This window comes from Oncorhynchus nerka, linkage group LG18, assembly GCF_034236695.1.
Source record: "Oncorhynchus nerka isolate Pitt River linkage group LG18, Oner_Uvic_2.0, whole genome shotgun sequence".
NCBI classification, from domain to species: domain Eukaryota; kingdom Metazoa; phylum Chordata; class Actinopteri; order Salmoniformes; family Salmonidae; genus Oncorhynchus; species Oncorhynchus nerka.
In genome coordinates, this window is record NC_088413.1 from 82,998,070 (window position 1) to 83,022,509 (window position 24,440).

The 24,440-nt window shown below is 46.8% G+C and overlaps 1 protein-coding gene across 1 annotated transcript in view; it reads right to left on the bottom strand.

Moving 5' to 3' along the window:
• Positions 1-23,809, bottom strand: part of LOC115125394 (vam6/Vps39-like protein) — a 73,235-nt gene extending 49,426 nt beyond the window's left edge. The window contains 8 exon segments of the mRNA XM_065003389.1: positions 19,430-19,613; positions 19,912-20,004; positions 21,519-21,617; positions 21,794-21,888; positions 22,042-22,084; positions 22,447-22,511; positions 22,680-22,745; positions 23,202-23,809. Of these exon segments, the coding sequence (XP_064859461.1) occupies positions 19,430-19,613; positions 19,912-20,004; positions 21,519-21,617; positions 21,794-21,888; positions 22,042-22,084; positions 22,447-22,511; positions 22,680-22,745; positions 23,202-23,274 (718 nt within the window). The 5' untranslated portion in view covers positions 23,275-23,809.
• Between the last annotated feature and the right edge of the window lie 631 nt (positions 23,810-24,440).

Below are 24,440 nucleotides of genomic sequence, written 5' to 3' on the forward strand. Positions count from 1 at the left end.
CAAATGTCAAATTGGCTTTTTACCAAATTACCATATGACCTTAAATGTCTTACGATCTGAAATGGTCCACCCACACAGACAGTGAGGTAAAGAAAGCTCAACGGCGCCTCTTCAACCGCAGGAAGCTGAAGAAATGAGTCTCGGCCCCTAAGACACTCAAACTTCTACAGATGCACCATTGAGAGTACAGCCCGTCTGGCTGTATCACCGCCTGGTCCGGCAACTGCACCGCCCGCAACCGCAGGGCTCTGCAGAGGGTGGTGAGGTCTGCGCAACGCATCACAACCGCAGGGCTCTGCAGAGGGTGGTGAGGTCTGCAGAACGCATCACAACCGCAGGGCTCTGCAGAGGGTGGTGAGGTCTGCACAACGCATCACAACCGCAGGGCTCTGCAGAGGGTGGTGAGGTCTGCACAACGCATCACAACCGCAGGGCTCTGCAGAGGGTGGTGAGGTCTGCAGAACGCATCACAACCGCAGGGCTCTGCAGAGGGTGGTGAGGTCTGCACAACGCATCACAACCGCAGGGCTCTGCAGAGGGTGGTGAGGTCTGCACAACGCATCACAACCGCAGGGCTCTGCAGAGGGTGGTGAGGTCTGCACAACGCATCACAACCGCAGGGCTCTGCAGAGGGTGGTGCTCTGCAGAGGGTGGTGAGGTCTGTCGCAACGCATCACAACCGCAGGGCTCTGCAGAGGGTGGTGAGGTCTGCAGAACGCATCACAACCGCAGGGCTCTGCAGAGGGTGGTGAGGTCTGCACAACGCATCACAACCGCAGGGCTCTGCAGAGGGTGGTGAGGTCTGCACAACGCATCACAACCGCAGGGCTCTGCAGAGGGTGGTGAGGTCTGCACAACGCATCACAACCGCAGGGCTCTGCAGAGGGTGGTGAGGTCTGCACAACGCATCACAACCGCAGGGCTCTGCAGAGGGTGGTGAGGTCTGCACAACGCATCACAACCGCAGGGCTCTGCAGAGGGTGGTGAGGTCTGCACAACGCATCACAACCGCAGGGCTCTGCAGAGGGTGGTGAGGTCTGCGCAACGCATCACAACCGCAGGGCTCTGCAGAGGGTGGTGAGGTCTGCACAACGCATCACAACCGCAGGGCTCTGCAGAGGGTGGTGAGGTCTGCGCAACGCATCACAACCGCAGGGCTCTGCAGAGGTGGTGAGGTCAGAGGGTGGTGAGGTCTGCACAACGCATCACAACCGCAGGGCTCTGCAGAGGGTGGTGAGGTCTGCACAACGCATCACAACCGCAGGGCTCTGCAGAGGGTGGTGAGGTCTGCACAACGCATCACAACCGCAGGGCTCTGCAGAGGGTGGTGAGGTCTGCACAACGCATCACAACCGCAGGGCTCTGCAGAGGGTGGTGAGGTCTGCAGAACGCATCACAACCGCAGGGCTCTGCAGAGGGTGGTGAGGTCTGCACAACGCATCACAACCGCAGGGCTCTGCAGAGGGTGGTGAGGTCTGCACAACGCATCACAACCGCAGGGCTCTGCAGAGGGTGGTGAGGTCTGCACAACGCATCACAACCGCAGGGCTCTGCAGAGGGTGGTGAGGTCTGCACAACGCATCTACTACAAATAATCACTAGTCACTTTAATCATGTTTACATACGGCTTTACTCATCTCATCTGTACACACTGTATTTTAGTCAATGCCACTCCGACTGTCACGCTCTGACCTTAGATATCGCTGTTTTCGTTATTATTTTGTTTAGGTCAAGTGGTGACGAGGGTAGGCATGTTCGTTTTTGTATTGTCTAGGGGTTTTTGTATGTCATGGGGTGTTGGTAGTTCTAGGTATTTGTAAGTCTATGAATTGGTTCCCAATCAGAGGCAGCTGTTTATCGTTGTCTCTGATTGGGGATCCTATTTAGGTTGCCATTTACCCTTTTGGTTTTGTGGGTTGTTGTTCTGTCAGCACTCGTTTTGTATAGCTTCACGTTCGTTTTGTTATTTTGTTAGTTCATTAATTTAATAAAGAAGAATGTCACGCTGCGCCTCCTCCTTACAACGAACGTGACACCGACTTTGCTCATCCTAATATTTATATTTTTCTTAATTCCATGAATTTACTTTTAAAATGTCTGTATTGTGATGAGGGAAAAAAAGAAGAAAAAAAAGCATTTTGCTACACACACACACACACACACACACACACACACAATAACACACACACACACACACACACACACACACACACACACACACACACACACGATAACACAGGCTAATAATGTAGATTTGATAGAACAAGATTCTCTGTTCTGATGAAACCAAGATTGAACTCTTTGGCCTGAATGCTAAGCGTCACATCTGGAGGAAACCTGGCACCATCCCTACGGGGAAGCATGGTGGTGGCAGCGTCAAGCTGTGGGGAGGTTTTTCAGCGGCAGGGACTGGGAGACTAGTCAGGATCAAGGGAAAGATGAACAGAGAAACGTACAGTGAGATCCTTGATGAAAACCTGCTCCAGAGCGCACAGGCTCAAACTGGGGGCAAAGGTTCACCTTCCAACAGGACAACGACCCTAAGCACACAGCCAAGACAACGCAGGAATGGCTTCGGGACAAGTCTCAGAATGTCCTTGAGTTGCCCAGCCAGAGCCCAGACTTGAACCAGATCGAACATCTCTGAAGAGACCTGAAAATAGCTGTGCAGTAACGCTCCCCATCCAACCTGACAGAGCTTGAGAGGATCTGCAGAGAAGAATGGGAGAAACTCCCCAAATACAGGTGTGCCAAGCTTGTAGTGTCAAACTCAAGAAGACTCAAGGCTGTAATCGCTGCCAAAGGTGCTTCAACAAAGTACTGAGTAAAGGGTCTGAATACTTATGTCAATGTAATATTTCAAAAATGTTTTCGCTTTGTCATTAGAGGATATTTGTATGCAGATGGATGAGAAATATTTTTTTAATCCATTTTAGAATAAGGCTGTAACGTAACAAAATGTGGGTCTGAATACTTTCTGTATTGCACTGTATACATTTTTCAACCCCGGTGACCTCTTGCATTAATCCAGCCTTGATTAAAACACAATTAACTATTTAACTATTAAAAAACCTGCGATTTTACACGAAAAGCAAAACAATCTAAAACAAACCACATTCTTCGGTAAAAAGGTCATTCTAACAACCGTCTGAAATGCCCTAAAAGGCATCAACTCCTCCAATTTTAAAGTGCATCGTAGATCATTCAACACGCCCCCCAAAAAAACCTGAAAGCAGATATACCCAACTCAGTGTAGATGGAAAGGGTCTGTAGAGTTATTAGAAAAAGGTCTAGTATCTCATTAAAAAAGACTGAAGTTTATGCAGGAGGGCTTTATAAACAAAAAGAGTGTCATGATCTACAGTCCCTTGAGACATTTTCTCCATTTTGTTGTGTTACAAAGTGAGATTAAAGTAGATTTTGTTTTTAAATTGTCGACACAAAATACTCTAAAGTCCTGTCAAGTCGGTTGTTGCTAGAAAGACATTTTCAAGACTTGCCATAGATGTAAGCCGATTTAAGTCAACACTGTAACTCAGCCAATCAGGAACATTCACGGTCTTCTTGGTAAACAACTCCAATGTAGATTTGGCCTTGTGTTTCAGGTTATTGTCCTGCTGAAAGATGAATTCATCTCCCAGTGTCTGGTGGAAAGCAGACTGAACCAGGTTTTCCTACAGCCTGTGCTTAGCTCTATTCCATTTATTTTTGCCGATGACAAACCCATAACACCGGCATCCTTCAGTGTTTTCTCCAAACAACGCTGGACAAAAAACGTTCATTGCCACATTTTTTTTCTTCTCTTGTTGCAAACAGGACGCATGTTGTGGAATATTTTTTATTCTGTACAGGACTCCTTTTAACTGTCATTTAGGTTAGTAATTGTGGAGTAACTACAATGGTTGTTGATCCATCCTCAGTTAGTATTGTGGAGTAACTACAATGGTTGTTGATCCATCCTCAGTTAGTATTGTGGAGTAACTACAATGGTTGTTGATCCATCCTCAGTTTTCTCCTATCACAGCCATTAAACTCTGTCATTTAGGTTAGTAATTGTGGAGTAACTACAATGGTTGTTGATCCATCCTCAGTTTTCTCCCATCACAGCCATTAAACTCTATAACTGTTTTAAAGTCACCATTGGCTTCATGGTGAAATCCCAGAGCTGTTCCCTTCTTGACTAAATGTTTAATTTATAATGTTTAATTTATAAATGTAGAACATTTTCTACTAACAAAATTCCACTTTAACATTATGGGGTATTGTGTGTGTGTGTGTGTGTGTAGACCTCAATTTAATCCATTTTAAATTCAGGCTTCAACAACAAAATGTGTAAAAAGTCAAGGGGTGTGAATACCTTCTGAAGGCTCTGTACCAGTCAAGGGGTCTGAATACCTTCTGAAGGCTCTGTATCAGTCAAGGGGTATGAATACCTTCTGAAGGCCCTGTATCAGTCAAGGGCTATGAATACCTTCTGAAGGCTCTGTATCAGTCAAGGGGTGTGAATACCTTCTGAAGGCTCTGTATCAGTCAAGGGGTGTGAATACTTTCTGAAGGCTCTGTACCAGTCAAGGGGTGTGAATACCTTCTGAAGGCTCTGTACCCAGAATACTTTCTGAAGGCTCTGTACCAGTCAAGGGGTGCGAATACCTTCTGAAGGCTCTGTACCAGTCAAGGGGTCTGAATACCTTCTGAAGGCTCTGTACCAGTCAAGGGGTGTGAATACTTTCTGAAGGCACTGTACCAGTCAAGGGGTCTGAATACCTTCTGAAGGCCCTGTACCAGTCAAGGGGTGTGAATACCTTCTGAAGGTACTGTATCAGTCAAGGGGTATGAATACCTTCTGAAGGCACTGTACCAAAAACTTCCAAGAGAAGCCTACTTTCTGAAACAATGGAAATAGTCCGGTAGCCATTTGATTAATTGTTCAGGAGTCTTATGGCTTGGGGGTAGAAGCTGTTAAGGAGCCTTTTGGACCTAGACTTGGTGCTCCGGTACCGCTTGCCGTGAGGTACTACAGCCAACAGTCTATGACTAGGGTCACTGGAGTCTTTGACTATTTTTTGGGCCTCCCTCTGACACCGCCTGGTATAGAGGTCCTGGATGGCAGGAAGCTTGGCCCCAGTGATGTACTGGTCCGTACGCACTACCCTCAGTAGCGCAATACACAAAAAGCACAAAAAGCTTATTTCAGTCAAATGTTTTGCACAAGATAATCCATCCACAACAGGTGTGGCATATCAAGATGCTGATTTAACCGCATGATCATTACACAGGTGCACCTTGTGCTGGGGGACAATAGACGGTTCTCTCAGCTTGATTAAAAATGGCGCCGACAGAGAAGTGCCTCAATTCTACTCGTTCGGAAACTGTGCAGTGTTTCGTTTTTTAAATTTTATATATTATTTCTTACATTGTTAGCCCAGAAAACCATACATGTTATTACATACAGAACTATTGGATATCAGAGAGACGAAATTAGAATGCTGAATATTGTTAGATTACTTGTTAGATATTACTGCACTGTCGGGAACTAGAAGCACAAGCATTTCGCTACACTCACATTAACATCTGCTAACCGTGTGTATGTGACCAATAACATCTGCTAACCATGTGTATGTGACCAATAACATCTGCTAACCATGTGACCAATAACATCTGCTAACCATGTGACCAATAACATCTGCTAACCATGTGTATGTGACCAATAACATCTGCTAACCATGTGACCAATAACATCTGCTAACCATGTGTATGTGACCAATAACATCTGCTAACCATGTGACCAATAACATCTGCTAACCATGTGTATGTGACCAATAACATCTGCTAACCATGTGACCAATAACATCTGCTAACCATGTGTATGTGACCAATAACATCTGCTAACCATGTGTATGTGACCATTAACATCTGCTAACCATGTGACCATTAACATCTGCTAACCATGTGACCATTAACATCTGCTAACCATGTGACCATTAACATCTGCTAACCATGTGTATGTGACCAATAACATCTGCTAACCATGTGTATGTGACCAATAACATCTGCTAACCATGTGACCATTAACATCTGCTAACCATGTGTATGTGACCATTAACATCTGCTAACCATGTGTATGTGACCAATAACATCTACTAACCATGTGTATGTGACCAATAACACCTGCTAACCATGTGACCAATAACATCTGCTAACCATGTGACCAATAACATCTGCTAACCATGTGTATGTGACCAATAACATCTGCTAACCACGTGACCAATAACATCTGCTAACCACGTGACCAATAACATCTGCTAACCATGTGACCAATAACATCTGCTAACCATGTGACCAATAACATCTGCTAACCATGTGACCAATAACATCTGCTAACCATGTGACCAATAACATCTGCTAACCACGTGACCAATAACATCTGCTAACCATGTGACCAATAACATCTGCTAACCATGTGTATGTGACCAATAACATCTGCTAACCATGTGACCAATAACATCTGCTAACCATGTGACCAATAACATCTGCTAACCATGTGACCATTAACATCTGGTAACCATGTGTATGTGACCAATAACATCTACTAACCATGTGTATGTGACCAATAACACCTGCTAACCATGTGTATGTGACCAATAACATCTGCTAACCATGTGTATGTGGCCAATAACATCTGCTAACCATGTGTATGTGACCAATAACATCTGCTAACCATGTGACCAATAACATCTGCTAACCATGTGTATGTGACCAATAACATCTGCTAACCATGTGACCAATAACATCTGCTAACCATGTGTATGTGACCATTAACATCTGCTAACCATGTGTATGTGACCAATAACATCTGCTAACCATGTGTATGTGACCATTAACATCTGCTAACCATGTGTATGTAACCAATAACACCTGCTAACCATGTGTATGTGACCAATAACATCTACTAGCCATGTGTATGTGACCAATAACACCTGCTAACCATGTGTATGTGACCAATAACATCTGCTAACCATGTGTATGTGACCAATAACACCTGCTAACCATGTGTATGTGACCAATAACATCTACTAACCATGTGTATGTGACCAATAACACCTGCTAACCATGTGTATGTGACCAATAACATCTGCTAACCATGTGTATGTGACCAATAACATCTGCTAACCATGTGTATGTGACCAATAACACCTGCTAACCATGTGTATGTGACCAATAACATCTACTAACCATGTGTATGTGACCAATAACACCTGCTAACCATGTGTATGTGACCAATAACATCTGCTAACCATGTGTATGTGACCATTAACATCTGCTAACCATGTGTATGTAACCAATAACATCTGCTAACCACGTGACCAATAACATCTACTAACCATGTGACCAATAACATCTGCTAACCATGTGTATGTAACCAATAACATCTGCTAAACATGTGTATGTGGCCAATAACATCTGCTAACCATGTGTATGTGACCAATAACATCTGCTAACCATGTCGCCAATAACATCTGCTAACCATGTGACCAATAACATCTGCTAACCATGTGACCAATAACATCTGCTAACCATGTGACCAATAACATCTGCTAACCATGTGTATGTGACCAATAACATCTGCTAACCATGTCGCCAATAACATCTGCTACCATGTGACCAATAACATCTGCTAACCATGTGACCAATAACATCTGCTAACCATGTGACCAATAACATCTGCTAACCATGTGTATGTGACCAATAACATCTGCTAACCATGTCGCCAATAACATCTGCTACCATGTGACCAATAACATCTGCTAACCATGTGTATGTGACCATTAACATCTGCTAACCTTGTGACCAATAACATCTGCTAACCACGTGACCAATAACATCTGCTAACCATGTGACCAATAACATCTGCTAACCATGTGACCAATAACATCTGCTAACCACGTGACCAATAACATCTGCTAACCACGTGACCAATAACATCTGCTAACCATGTGACCAATAACATCTGCTAACCATGTGACCAATAACATCTGCTAACCATGTGACCAATAACATCTGCTAACCACGTGACCAATAACATCTGCTAACCATGTGACCATTAACATCCGCTAACCATGTGTATGTGACCAATAACATCTGCTAACCATGTGACCAATACAATTTGATTTGAATAAAAGGCCACTAAATAGTGCAGTTTTGTTACACAACACAATGCCACAGATGTCTCAGGTTGAGGGAGCGTGCAATTGGAATGCTTGACTGTAGGAATGTCCACCAGAGCTGTTGCCAGAGAACTAAGCCACCTTTAGAGAATAACGTCCAACCGGCCTCACAACCACAGATCATGTGTAACCACGCTAGCCCAGGACCTCCACATGCGGCTTCTTCACCTGATGTCAACGTTGTGAACAGAGTGCCCCATAGTGGCGGTGGGGTTATGCTATGGGCAGGCATAAACTACCGACAATTAACACAATTGCATTTTATCGAAGGTCAATTTGAATGCAGAGATACTGTGACGAGATCCTGAGGCCCATTGTCGTGCCATTCACCTAATGTTTCAGCATGATAATGAACGGCCCCATGTCTCAAGGATCTGAACACACGTAGTCCCCGTGATATGCAACTGTTCAGGGAAGTCAGGAACCAATACACGCAGTCAGTCAGGAAAGCTAAGGCCAGCTTCTTCAGGCAGAAGTTTGCTTCCTGTAGCTCCAACTCCAAAAAGTTCTGGGACACTGTGAAGTCCATGGAGAACAAGAGCACCTCCTCCCAGCTGCCCACTGCACTGAGGCTAGGTAACACGGTCTCCACCGATAAATCCATGATTATCGAAAACTTCAACAAGCATTTCTCAACGGCTGGCCATGCCTTCCGCCTGGCTACTCCAACCTCGGCCAACAGCTCTTCCCCCCCCCCCCCGCAGCTCCTCGCCCAAGCCTCTCCAGGTTCTCCTTTACCCAAATCCAGATAGCAGATGTTCTGAAAGAGCTGCAAAACCTGGACCCGTACAAATCAGCTGGGCTTGACAATCTGGACCCTCTATTTCTGAAACTATCCGCCGCCATTGTCGCAACCCCTATTACCAGCCTGTTCAACCTCTCTTTCATATCGTCTGAGATCCCCAAGGATTGGAAAGCTGCCGCAGTCATCCCCCTCTTCAAAGGGGGAGACACCCTGGACCCAAACTGTTATAGACCTATATCCATCCTGCCCTGCCTATCTAAGGTCTTCGAAAGCCAAGTCAACAAACAGGTCACTGACCATCTCGAATCCTACCGTACCTTCTCCGCTGTGCAATCTGGTTTCCGAGCCGGTCACGGGTGCACCTCAGCCACACTCAAGGTACTAAACGATATCATAACCGCCATCGATAAAAGACAGTACTGTGCAGCCGTCTTCATCGACCTTGCCAAGGCTTTCGACTCTGTCAATCACCATATTCTTATCGGCAGACTCAGTAGCCTCGGTTTTTCAGATGACTGCCTTGCCTGGTTCACCAATTACTTTGCAGACAGAGTTCAGTGTGTCAAATCGGAGGGCATGCTGTCCGGTCCTCTGGCAGTCTCTATGGGGGTGCCACAGGGTTCAATTCTCGGGCCGACTCTTTTCTCTGTATATATCAATGATGTTGCTCTTGCTGCGGGCGATTCCCTGATCCACCTCTACGCAGACGACACCATTCTATATACTTTCGGCCCGTCATTGGACACTGTGCTATCTATCCTCCAAACGAGCTTCAATGCCATACAGCACTCCAACTGCTCTTAAACGCGAGTAAAACCAAATGCATGCTTTTCAACCGATCGCTGCCTGCACCCGCATGCCCGACTAGCATCACCACCCTGGATGGTTCCGACCTTGAATATGTGGACATCTATAAGTACCTAGGTGTCTGGCTAGACTGCAAACTCTCCTTCCAGACTCATATCAAACATCTCCAACCGAAAATCAAATCAAGAGTCGGCTTTCTATTCCGCAACAAAGCCTCCTTCACTCACGCCGCCAAGCTTACCCTAGTAAAACTGACTATCCTACCGATCCTCGACTTCGGCGATGTCATCTACAAAATGGCTTCCAACACTCTACTCAGCAAACTGGATGCAGTCTATCACAGTGCCATCCGTTTTGTCACTAAAGCAACTTATACCACCCACCACTGCGACTTGTATGCTCTAGTCGGCTGGCCCTCGCTACATATTCGTCGCCAGACCCACTGGCTCCAGGTCATCTACAAGTCCATGCTAGGTAAAGCTCCGCCTTATCTCAGTTCACTGGTCACGATGGCAACACCCATCCGTAGCACGCGCTCCAGCAGGTGTATCTCACTGATCATCCCTAAAGCCAACACCTCATTCGGCCGCCTTTCGTTCCAGTACTCTGCTGCCTGTGACTGGAACGAACTGCAAAAATCGCTGAAGTTGGAGACTTTTATCTCCCTCACCAACTTCAAACATCAGCTATCTGAGCAGCTAACCGATCGCTGCAGCTGTACATAGTCTATTGGTAAATAGCCCACCCATTTTCACCTACCTCATTCCCATACTGTTTTTATTTATTTACTTTTCTGCTCTTTTGCACACCAATATCTCTACCTGTACATGACCATCTGATCATTTATCACTCCAGTGTTAATCTGCAAAATTGTATTTATTCGCCTACCTCCTCATGCCTTTTGCACACATTGTATATAGACTCCCCTTTTTTTCTACTGTGTTATTGACTTGTTAATTGCTTACTCCATGTGTAACTCTGTGTTGTCTGTTCACACTGCTATGCTTTATCTTGGCCAGGTCGCAGTTGCAAATGAGAACTTGTTCTCAACTAGCCTACCTGGTTAAAAAAAGGTGAAATAAAAAATTTAAAAACCCACTGTTCCTAGACCAGTTAACCCACTGTTCCTAGACCAGTTAACCCACTGTTCCTAGGCCAGTTAACCCACTGTTCCTAGGCCAGTTAACCCACTGTTCCTAGGCCAGTTAACCCACTGTTCCTAGGCCAGTTAACCCACTGTTCCTAGGCCAGTTAACCCACTGTTCCTAGACCAGTTAACCCACTGTTCCTAGGCCAGTTAACCCACTGTTCCTAGGCCAGTTAACCCACTGTTCCTAGGCCAGTTAACCCACTGTTCCTAGGCCAGTTAACCCACTGTTCCTAGGCCAGTTAACCCACTGTTCCTAGACCAGTTAACCCACTGTTCCTAGACCAGTTAACCCACTGTTCCTAGACCAGTTAACCCACTGTTCCTAGACCAGTTAACCCACTGTTCCTAGACCAGTTAACCCACTGTTCCAGTTAACCCACTGTTCCTAGGCCGTCATTTAAAAGAATAATTTGTTCTTAACTGACTTGAAAGGTAAAATACATTTAAAAAATGAATCATCAGATACATTTTCCAGTGTTTTGGACACTTCCTACACAGGAATAAGAGCGACTAAAAGGAATCACAAACAACTTTGGGATCAGAAATGTGCCTCAAGTCTTCCAACATGAGGAGTCTGGCTGTGTAGAGACTGGAGTCCTGGAGGCTAGCAGGGCAGGGAGGAAATCTTGGTCGCTCCAGCTATCTACAGCCATAGAATGACATATTAGAACGGCCTGGGACGATGGATGGCTGAACTGAGGAGAGAAGGATGTGAGGATGGGGGGGATGGCTGAACTGAGGAGAAGGATGTGAGGGGGGGACTGGCTGAACTGAGGAGAAGGATGTGAGGGGGGACTGGCTGACTGGCTGAACTGAGGAGAAGGATGTGAGGAAGGGGGGGACTGGCTGAACTGAGGGGGCTGGCTGAACTGAGGAGAAGGATGTGAGGGGGGACTGGCTGAACTGAGGAGAAGGATGTGAGGGGGGACTGAACTGAGGAGAAGGATGTGAGGGGGGACTGGCTGAACTGGAGGAGAAGGATGTGAGGGGGGGACTGGCTGAACTGAGGGAGGAAGGATGTGATGGGGGGGCTGGCTGAACTGAGGAGGAAGGACTGGCTGAACTGAGAAGGATGGGGGGGGGGACTGGCTTAACTGAGGAGAAGGATGGGGGGGGACTGGCTGAAGAGGAGAAGGATGTGAGGGGGGGGACTGGCTGAACTGAGGAGAAGGATGGGGGGGGGGGGACTGAGAAGGATGGGGGGGGCTGAACTGAGGAGAATGTGGGGGGGGATGAACTGAGGATGGGGGGACTGGCTGAACTGAGGAGAAGGATGTGAGGGGGGGGACTGGCTTAACTGAGGAGAAGGATGAGGGGGGGGACTGGCTGAACTGAGGAGAAGGATGTGAGGGGGACGACTGGCTGAACTGAGGAGAAGGATGGGGGGGGACTGGCTGAACTGAGGAGAAGGATGGGGGGGGACTGGCTGAACTGAGGAGAAGGATGTGAGGGGGGACTGGCTGAACTGAGGAGAAGGATGTGAGCTGAACTGGGGGGACTGGCTGAACTGAGAAGGATGGGGGGGACTGGCTGAACTGAGGGAGAAGGATGAACTGAGGGGGGGACTGGCTGAACTGAGGAGAAGGAAGGATGATGAGGGGGGACTGGCTGAACTGAGGAGAAGGATGTGAGGGGGGGGGACTGGCTGAACTGAGGAGAAGGATGTGAGGGGGGGGATGAACTGAGAAGGATGGGGGGGGACTGGCTTAACTGAGAAGGATGGGGGGGGCTGGCTGAACTGAGGAGAAGGATGTGAGGGGGGACTGGCTGAACTGAGGAGAAGGATGGGGGGGGGACTGCTGAACTGAGAAGGATGGGGGGGACCCAGGAGAAGGAGATGGCTGAACTGAGGAGAAGGAAGGTCTTGAGGAGAAGGATGTAAGCTGAGGAGAAGGATTAATGAGAAGGATGGGGGGGGCTGGCTGCTGAGGAGAAGGATACTGGCTCAGACAAATTAGGTCAGTAAGCATTAATAGCAAATATCAGACAAATTATCAGGCTATGTGTGTGTGTGTGTGTGTGTGTGTGTGTGTGTGTGTGTGTGTGTGTGTGTGATGAGCATGACCGTGAATATAGAGATGTGTGGACATAAAGCTTGGCCAATTCTCTTCCTGTCCAGCCTCCTGCCAAAACCACACGATCGGTCGACTCAATGTAAACGAGGAAATTGCTGTTTGAATTGAAACCTCCGTAGCTTGGAGCCTTCATTTCCTCTTTCAGACTGTTACTTCTGCATTCCAACGATGCAGCCGGAAGACAAAAAGAGTCTTTTAAAAAAAACAAAAAAAAAAGACTTCATTTGCATCTTCTTTGTCTGAAAAAGGCCTTTATTAGCAAAGCGGACACGTTCAGGGCCAAATAGGACGGCTCTACATTATGTTCCCCAGGTCACCTGTACTCAAACTGACAACACATCATGTGCTGGGCTGGGTTGTCCTCTGTGGCTCATTTCGTTGAGTATGGTGCTTGCAATGGCAGGACAGTGGGTTCGATTCCCTGGACAACCCATATGAAAACATGTATGTACGGTTGAACTAAGTCGGGATAAAAGCATCTGCTAAAATGGGATATATTTATTTGATATTAACTGTAAGATATAAAATGACACTGAGGACAAGAGGGGAAAAAAAAAGAATGAAACATTGTTTATAGAAAAGAGAGTGATTGTGGATAAGAGCTAACAAGGAGTCCCTGTCTAAAATACAAAAAACCCTCAAAACTGTTCGTTGCTCTGGCCCCCCAATGATGGAACAAACTCCCTCACGACGCCAGGACAGCGGAGTCAATCACCACCTTCCGGAGACACCTGAAACCCCACCTCTTTAAGGAATACCTAGGATAGGATAAAGTAATCCTTCTCACCCCCCCCTTAAAAGATTTAGATGCACTACTGTTCCACTGGATGTCATAAGGTGAACGCACCAATTTGTAAGTCGCTCTGGATAAGAGCGTCTGCTAAATGACTTAAATGTAAATGTAAAACTCATCTCACATACCGGATAGGAACATCAAACCGGAATATTACTGCCCCCTGCTGGACGACAGGGGTATAACAACCAACCTGTTATCAACTATGTGGCTCGAGATACTATCAAGTTAAATTCACCAGGGCCATACTTGCGAACATAAACAATCGTTTAAATATAAACAGTTTCTTTGGCTTGATGATGTGTATCAGCCAATTAAAAATCATTGATTTATGGAACTCTATTCCACATTACTACATAGAGCCATGACTACATGGAACTCTATTCCACATTACTACATAGAGCCATGACTACATGGAACTCTATTCCACAGTACTACATAGAGCCATGACTACATGGAACTCTATTCCACATTACTACATAGAGCCATGAGTACATGGAACTCTATTCCACATTACTACATAGAGCCATGACTACATGGAACTCTATTCCACAGTACTACATAGAGCCATGACTACATGGAACTCTATTCCACAGTACTACATAGAGCCATGACTACATGGAACTCTATTCCACAGTACTACATGGATCCATGACTACATGGAACTCTATTCCACAGTACTACATAGAGACATGACTACATGGAACTCTATTCCACAGTACTACATAGAGCCATGACCACATGGAACTCTATTCCACAGTACTACATAGAGCCATGACCACATGGAACTCTATTCCACAGTACTACATAAAGCCATGACTACATGGAACTCTATTCCACAGTACTACATAGAGCCATGACTACATGGAACTCTATTCCACAGTATTACATAGAGCCATGACTACATGGAACTCTATTCCACAGTACAAAAACAAATGATCCTTTTCTATAGACTTCTATAGGAAGTCTAACATAGCTATAGCCTACATCCATTCACATCAGATAGTGTCCTAATGTTCTAACCTACTAATGCATATGGCACTTTGTATGGTACACCCTCAATTCACGATGAACCCCATTAACCACCGTGGTCCTATTCCATATGTCGCCTCGGCTTGCAGGCCACTGAGGTGAAAGCCTTGGCTTGCAGGCCACTGAGGTGAAAGCCTTGGCTTGCAGGCCACTGAGGTGAAAGCCTTGGCTTGCAGGCCACTGAGGTGAAAGCCTTGGCTTCCAGGCCACTGAGGTGAAAGCCTTGGCTTGCAGGCCACTGAGGTGAAAGCCTTGGCTTGCAGGCCACTGAGGTGAAAGCCTTGGCTTGCAGGCCACTGAGGTGAAAGCCTTGGCACAGGCCACTGAGGTAGAAAGCCTTGGCTTGCAGGCCACTGAGGTGAAAGCCTTGGCTTGCAGGCCACTGAGGTGAAACTGGCTTGCAGGCCACTGAGGTGAAAGCCTTGACTTGCAGGCCACTGAGGTGAAAGCCTTGGCTTCCAGGCCACTGAGGTGAAAGCCTTGGCTTGCAGGCCACTGAGGTGAAAGCCTTGGCTTGCAGGCCACTGAGTGAAAGCCTTGGCTTGCAGGCCACTGAGGTGAAAGCCTTGGCTTGCAGGCCACTGAGGTGAAAGCCTAATGGCTTGCAGGCCACTGAGGTGAAAGCCTTGGCACAGGCCACTGAGGTACACCCCAGGCCACGATGAACCCCATTGCAGGCCACTGAGGTGAAAGCCTTGGCTTGCAGGCCACTGAGGTGAAAGCCTTGGCTTGCAGGCCACTGAGGTGAAAGCCTTGGCTTGCAGGCCACTGAGGTGAAAGCCTTGGCTTGCAGGCCACTGAGGTGAAAGCCTTGGCTTGCAGGCCACTGAGGTGAAAGCCTTGGCTTGCAGGCCACTGAGGTGAAAGCCTTGGCTTGCAGGCCACTGAGGTGAAAGCCTTGGCTTCCAGGCCACTGAGGTGAAAGCCTTGGCTTCCAGGCCACTGAGGTGAAAGCCTTGGCTTGCAGGCCACTGAGGTGAAAGCCTTGGCTTGCAGGCCACTGAGGTGAAAGCCTTGGCTTCCAGGCCACTGAGGTGAAAGCCTTGGCTTCCAGGCCACTGAGGTGAAAGCCTTGGCTTCCAGGCCACTGAGGTGAAAGCCTTGGCTTGCAGGCCACTGAGGTGAAAGCCTGGTGGTGCCTACCCATGAAGCGACTACGCCCCCTCCTGGTGGGGAGATGTTAGGCTACACTATCACGAGTTGGCTGTATTCTTATGCCTACAGCGTTCTAAAGGCTTTGCATTATAATAATCATCCACTTCATCACATGAGTTTTGAATCGAGCAACAAGGATCGGAAAGGAACAGTTTTTTCTCAACAAAAAAAGCTTGACACAAAGTGGGCTCAAACCCATGGTTAAAGTGCACTATGGACTTGGTCAACCACTTCAGCAGGGGGCCACTATGGACCTGGTCAACCACTTCAGCAGGGACCACTATGGACCTGGTCAACCACTTCAGCAGGGGCCACTATGGACCTGGTCAACCACTTCAGCAGGGGCCACTATGGACCTGGTCAACCACTTCAGCAGGGGCCACTATGGACCTGGTCAACCACTTCAGGAGGGGGCCACTATGGACTTGGTCAACCACTTCAGGAGGGGGCCACTATGGACTTGGTCAACCACTTCAGCAGGGGGCCACTATGGTCTTGGTCAACCACTTCAGCAGGGGCCACTATGGACCTGGTCAACGACTTCAGGAGGGGGCCACTATGGACCTGGTCAACCACTTCAGGAGGGGGCCACTATGGACTTGGTCAACCACTTCAGCAGGGGGCCACTATGGTCTTGGTCAACCACTTCACCAGTGGGCCACTATGGACCTGGTCAACCACTTCAGCAGTGGACCACTATGGACCTGGTCAACCACTTCAGCAGTGGCCACTATGGTCTTGGTCAACCACTTCAGCAGGGGGCCACTATGGACTTGGTCAACCACTTCAGGAGGGGGCCACTATGGACTTGGTCAACCACTTCAGGAGGGGGCCACTATGGACTTGGTCAACCACTTCAGCAGTGGCCACTATGGACCTGGTCAACCACTTCAGCAGGGGGCCACTATGGACTTGGTCAACCACTTCAGGAGGGGGCCACTATGGACTTGGTCAACCACTTCAGGAGGGGGCCACTATGGTCTTGGTCAACCACTTCAGGAGGGGGCCACTATGGTCTTGGTCAACCACTTCAGCAGGGGGCCACTATGGTCTTGGTCAACCACTTCAGCAGGGGGCCACTATGGTCTTGGTCAACCACTTCAGCAGGGGGCCACTATGGACCTGGTCAACCACTTCAGCAGGGGGCCACTATGGACCTGGTCAATCACTTCACCAGTGGGCCACTATGGACCTGGTCAACCACTTCAGGAGGGGCCACTATGGACCTGGTCAACCACTTCAGCAGGGGACCACTATGGACCTGGTCAACCACTTCAGCAGGGGACCACTATGGACCTGGTCAACCACTTCAGCAGGGGGCCACTATGGACCTGGTCAACCACTTCAGCAGGGGGCCACTATGGACTTGGTCAACCACTTCAGCAGGGGCCACTATGGTCTTGGTCAACCACTTCAGCAGGGGCCACTATGGACTTGGTCAACCACTTCAGCAGGGGCCACTATGGACCTGGTCAACCACTTTACCAGGGGGCCACTATGGACCTGGTCAACCACTTCAGCAGGGGCCACTATGGACCTGGTCAACCACTTCAGCAGGGGGCCACTATGGACTTGGTCAACCACTTCAGGAGGGGGCCACTATGGACTTGGTCAACCACTTCAGGAGGGGGCCACTATGGTCTTGGTCAACCACTTCAGGAGGGGGCCACTATGGACCTGGTCAACCACTTCAGCAGGGGCCACTATGGACCTGGTCAACCACTTCACCAGGGGGCCACTATGGACCTGGTCAACCACTTCAGCAGGGGGCCACTATGGACTTGGTCAACCACTTCAGCAGGGGCCACTATGGACCTGGTCAACCACTTCAGCAGGGGGCCACTATGGACTTGGTCAACCACTTCAGCAGGGGGCCACTATGGACCTGGTCAACCACTTCAGCAGGGGGCCACTATGGACTTGGTCAACCACTTCAGCCACCTAAAAGTGATGGTGATCATGGCTGATATTTGACGAATCCATAAAGGCTCTTTGCTTTTCTTTTCACGATAAATGTCCATATTTCATCCATAAAACCACATGGATTTCGTTAAACCCGCAGTAACATCTGCACGTGACCAATTAACGTGATAAACAGAAAACGTGGCAGTTGTTTCATATATGCGAAAATGTCTAACATTAGTAGTAGTCTGGCCAAGGATCAATGTTGGCACACGACATTCTGTTACAGACCATAAGGATCAAACACAAACCTTGAATTTTTATGTTTAAAATACCTATCTAATATCTATCCTCTAGTGGTTGGGGGTTTGACCTATTTTAAGAAATACCATTGGTTGGTGGATATAAAGTCTAAACTCTTTGATAGGCTGATAATATATATATTTTTTTAATGTTTCAGAATATAAATCACTGTCACCTGGCGAGGTTAGCACAGGGCTAATGTTTGCTATGTTATCTTATGGGACCAGCTATAATTTAGCATTCTCTCCCGTGCTAAGTTAAGCGACATTTAAAAAAAAAAAAAATTAGAAACAGTTTAAATTTAAAATGGCTGCTTATGTTCGTAAGTACGGCCCCATCATTTTCAAGTTCCAACCACAACACACCGAGTATAAAACGAAGTGGCATTCAGTCTGTAGACGACAAAACATAGCCAACAGTAAGTCATTTGTTTTAGTGTTTAAAGTAATATTGCATCGTAAGTGTGAAGTAGGCTACACAAAAACTTGAAACAAAAAGAAGTAGCAAGTCTGTAGACAAACAATATGGTGTAAAGTAATTTAAGCATAGCCATGATCTAATACCAGAAAGGCAGGATATTAATGTACATACATACAGGTATATCTCTCTAGTCACCCCCAAAACCAATTCTTTCTTTGGCCGCCTCTCCTTCCAGTTCTCTGCTGCCAATGACTGGAACGAACTACAAAAATCTCTTAAATTGGAAACACTTATCTCCCTCACTAGCTTTAAACACCAACTGTCAGAGCATCTTACAGATTACTGCACCTGTACATAGCCCACCTATAATTTAGCCCAAACAACTACCTCTTTCCTAACTGTATTTAATTTATTTATTTATTTTGCTCCTTTGCACCCCATTATTTTTATTTCTACTTTGCACATTCTTCCATTGCAATACTACCATTCCAGTGTTTTACTTGCTATATTGTATTTACTTTGCCACCATGGCCTTTTTTGCCTTTACCTCCCTTCTCACCTAATTTGCTCACATTGTATATAGACTTGTTTTTTTTTACTGTATTATTGACTGTATGTTTGTTTTACTCCATGTGTAACTCTGTGTCGTTGTATGTGTCGAACTGCTTTGCTTTATCTTGGCCAGGTCGCAATTGTAAATGAGAACTTGTTCTCAACTTGCTTACCTGGTTAAATAAAGGTGAAATAAAAAATAAATAAAAATACTGCTGAGCCAGGGGAAAGACACTATAACAAGGAAATAGAATAATAATATATAAGTACCCATATCAATGGGGATGTCGGTCCAGTTGAGGGCACACTTCTGAGTGCAGACCCCCTCCTCGTTGAGCACCACCGTGAGGTCATCCTGGCCCACCGCCACCTTCCCATCAGCCAGAGGAACCACCAGGGGCTCCAGCTGCTTCCCCGTGGGGAAGAGCTCCTTGATGGAGCCTCGCCCATCCATCTGGAGGAACACAGAGGTCTGAGGATACAGAGGGGTAAAACACACAACCTCCTCCTATCCGCTCCTGTCCTGATTCGGAGCTGAAACAACTGACCGGGTGAAAGCTAATTATAAGCTTCTACCATTGTTAACATGTCAAGTCTTCTCCAATCAGTGCAGACGAAGAGGGTAATTGAGAAAGAGGTCAAAGCCCCTCTTCATAATAATAGCTTGTATACATAATATATCATATTAGAAGATGTCTTCCACAGGTTCACATGAAATCCACACAGTGTTTCCTGTTTTGTGCCCCACTGACCCGGATGAGGTAGTAGTCTCTCTTGAAGCCTACACAGATGGAGTTCTCACACCAGGCCATGGACTTCGGGATGTCAGGAGCAGAAAAGTCCCCCTGAAAGACAAACAAAAAAACACTTATTGGTTAACAAAATCCTTCTAAATGTGAGGTCTGCATTTTCCTCAATTGTTCCCATGTTCTCTGGTAAGAGTCTGTCCACTCACAGGCCCATCTTGAAGGCCTGGAATTTCGTGATTTTATGGGTCATTTGGTCTTCAAGAGGAGCCCAATCTGCCAGGCCACCTGCCAGGGCAACGAGGCCACCTGCCAGGGCATCTGCCAGGGCACCGAGGCCACCTGCCAGGGCACCGAGGCCATCTGCCAGGGCACCGAGGCCACCTGCCAGGGCACCGAGGCCACCTGCCAGGGCACCGAGGCCATCTGCCAGGCCACCGAGGCCATTACCCAAAATAGCCAACCTAAATTGATTTGAAAAACACTAACTATTCTGTTAAGAAAAACATAAGTGTATGTAAATGCCCATAAATTGGACAGGGTTGGACAGGGAGCATCGTTGCAAGGTTGGACAGGGAGCACAGAACTCCCCGTCTCACCTGTAGCTCATAGAACTCCCCGTCTCTCCTGTAGCTCATAGAACTCCCCGTCTCACCTGTAGCTCATAGAACTCCCCGTCTCCTGTAGCTCATAGAACTCCCCGTCTCACCTGTAGCTCATAGAACTCCCCGTCTCACCTGTAGCTCATAGAACTCCCCGTCTCACCTGTAGCTCATAGAACTCCCAGAACTCCCCGTCTCACCTGTAGCTCGTAGAACTCCCCGTCTCACCTGTAGCTCATAGAACTCCCCGTCTCACCTGTAGCTCATAGAACTCCCCGTCTCACCTGTAGCTCATAGAACTCCCCGTCTCACCTGTAGCTCATAGAACTCCCCGTCTCACCTGTAGCTCATAGAACTCCCCGTCTCACCTGTAGCTCATAGAACTCCCAGAACTCCCCGTCTCACCTGTAGCTCATAGAACTCCCCGTCTCACCTGTAGCTCATAGAACTCCCCGTCTCACCTGTAGCTCATAGAACTCCCCGTCTCACCTGTAGCTCATAGAACTCCCCGTCTCACCTGTAGCTCATAGAACTCCCTGTCCTTCCAGTAGCTCATAGAACTCCCCGTCTCACCTGTAGCTCATAGAACTCCCCGTCTCTCCTGTAGCTCATAGAACTCCCCGTCTCACCTGTAGCTCATAGAACTCCCCGTCTCACCTGTAGCTCATAGAACTCCCAGAACTCCCCGTCTCACCTGTAGCTCATAGAACTCCCCGTCTCACCTGTAGCTCATAGAACTCCCCGTCTCACCTGTAGCTCATAGAACTCCCCGTCTCACCTGTAGCTCATAGAACTCCCCGTCTCACCTGTAGCTCATAGAACTCCCCGTCTCACCTGTAGCTCATAGAACTCCCCGTCTCACCTGTAGCTCATAGAACTCCCAGAACTCCCCGTCTCACCTGTAGCTCATAGAACTCCCCGTCTCACCTGTAGCTCATAGAACTCCCCGTCTCACCTGTAGCTCATAGAACTCCCCGTCTCACCTGTAGCTCATAGAACTCCCCGTCTCACCTGTAGCTCATAGAACTCCCTGTCCTTCCAGTAGTACAGCTGAAGCTTCTTCTTCACTGCAACACACATCCTCAGCTGGGCCTCTCCTGAAGGGGACAGCTGCAGGAAGAAGCAGAAGACGAAATGTCCATTGTCACAGGGAAAACAGAAATGTGTGATACAATTTCACAGATTTTACAGGGAATATCTTGTCAGGAGCTACAGATAAATACAATGAACTGGTTCGCATCAAGACATTTACAAACTATGTCTCTGTCACCAGAGCTGTATTTTACCTGCAGGTCACAGGCGAAGAGCGTTGCCCCTTTGGCCTTGGAGACCACAGTAATCTGCTGAAAGGTCAATAGGTCGTGGACATGGATGTTGTTCTCTGTAGAGAGAGGAACACACATGCAGACACACACGTACCCATGCACACAGACAATATTTAAAACAACATTTTGACCTATGGATTACTGAGATAACCAACCTCATGTTCATGTGAACAATATGGCCTGTTTGTTTGCCGAGGAAAACGTTTTACCTAGTAGACTAATGAGGATCTTGTACTGTGAGACAATGAAGAGCTGCGAGGAACAGAAGAAAGAGACCAGAGGTGAAACTGAGATGGTGACAATGGTAACCTGAGTGAGTGTCAGTCTGTGAAGTCACCAACTCCTTGTCAGTCAAGGACAGCAACGGAGTTGGCCATAGCACATCACAGATCTGGAACAGGGCTGGGACAACAGTGTCACCTAGATTTGTTTCAATCTACGGTACTTTTTGTTATTTGTAATTCCTGTCACATCGACAGAATGTGAAGTGTTCCTACATTACCAGAGACAAGTCACTGAAAGGGGTCCTCTTGGGACAGTGCCTTAAAAGCCTGGGGGGGGGACAGAGAGAGAGAGACCTCCCAGCCCCCTCCATCCTCACTTCATCTGCCTACCTGCTGGATCTTCTTGGAGAAGTTCTTGTTGGATTTCTCCAGAGTCACCTCAAACCTGTTGGTACCTACGAGGAAGAAAGAGAGAGCGGATATGTTTCCTTGTTTGAGACGTCTGCTACAAGATGGAGGTAATAACACTGGAAACTATTGCACACCGAAGCCAACAACACACACACACACAAATACAGGACAGAGGCTGAAAGCAGAGGTCTCTCTCTCTCTCTCTCATTCACCTGCATCCTTTTTGATTCTGTAGAGCAGCAGATGGCCTGGTTTGGTCCCAACTAGAAGCCAGTCCTCTGTGACGTGATAGGAAATAGGAAATAGAAGGACCTCAGCTTGGTCGTGTCCCAAACAGCACCCATGTCCTTATGTAGTGCACTACTCTTGATAAGAATCAATAGGGCTCCTAGGAATTAGGGTGCCATTTGGTACACACCCTATGAGGACATCAACTGGGAAGCCATTAAAATACAATGCTATTCATTAAATATGACTTGGTCTCTAATAAATCTCTCTGTCGTCGACAGGGTGGCCCAAGACAGGGTGACTTTGTTTACAATGATCTGTCACCTCAAAACTCATCAAGCTATAAACTGGTAAAGATATCAGCTGGCTAACGTTAAAATGGTAAACAAACCAGCCAGCTAGAGTGGTCTTGTGTTTGTTAGTTAGTTTAGATAGATAGATAGATAGATAGATAGATAGATAGATAGATAGATAGAGAGAGGAGAGAGCTGACAATATCAACTTACCCCAGGCCGCAAGACAGTCAATCTGGAGAGGCAGTTTCTCCAGGATAGGTACCGGTTCGTAAGCGTCATGCATTGTGGAGCTTTCCTGCTAGCTATATGCTAATGTTTACTTAGCCAATCAGTATGACAATAAAACAACACTGTCACGTTGAGCAACGTTACAAGGCACAACTACAATACCATGTCTCCTCTCTCCACCACCCAGCCGATCAAACCGTTTATTTAATCCGTATTGGTGACTTGAAGATAATTCCTGTCATTTCGTTGAAGCCATGACATCCAAGCAAGTTAAATCCAAAAATTAATCACAAAGAAATTCGTCTATCCAGCTAGCTGAGTTAGCGTTAACAAACACACACACACACAAATGCTAACGAAGCTAGCTAGCAAGCCAAATAAATTCCATATCCATCATCCCATTACTAGTCTTGACCCGATCACTTGATAAACTTACATTTTGACAAGAAAATCAGAAATGACTAGATAAATAATATTCGTGCAAATTACTCTGTTTGATAAAATGTCAACAAAAAAAAGGCTAACTAGCTAGCTGGCTAGTTCCGTCTGCTACAGACTCGGGTTCTGCAGACATGTGACTGAAGTCGGTACAACTCACCAGGGACGAATTAAAACAAGACGCACATTCACGATCCGTTAAGCACCGGGTCGAGGAGAGAATACCGTGCATTGATGTAGGAAGCTTGGGTGAACAACACGCAGGTCAATTCCATCTCAAATTAATACTATTTACATGTTGTATTCATTTTGTATAATTATAACAACATGGGATTAATATAAATACACTTTAATCGCAGGATAAACAGCAAAAAGACGTACAATAACCTTACAAATAAGAAATTACAATACAGACTCACCTTAATGTTGTCCTTATTTCCTGCTACAAAAACATACCAAAACCCTGGCTGCAATGCATGACAAAGAATACAAAACCATATAGTGTACAAGAATAAATGACTAGTCCTAGACTGGCCACATATTACAGTTGAATAAATGACTAGTCCTAGACTGGCCACATATTACAGTTGAATAAATGACTAGTCCTAGACTGGCCACATATTACAGTTGAATAAATGACTAGTCCTGGACTGGTCACATGTTACAGTTGAATAAATGACTAGTCCTAGACTGGCCACATATTACAGTTGAATAAATGACAGTCCTGGATATTACAGTTGAATAAATGACTAGTCCTAGACTGGCCACATATTACAGTTGAAT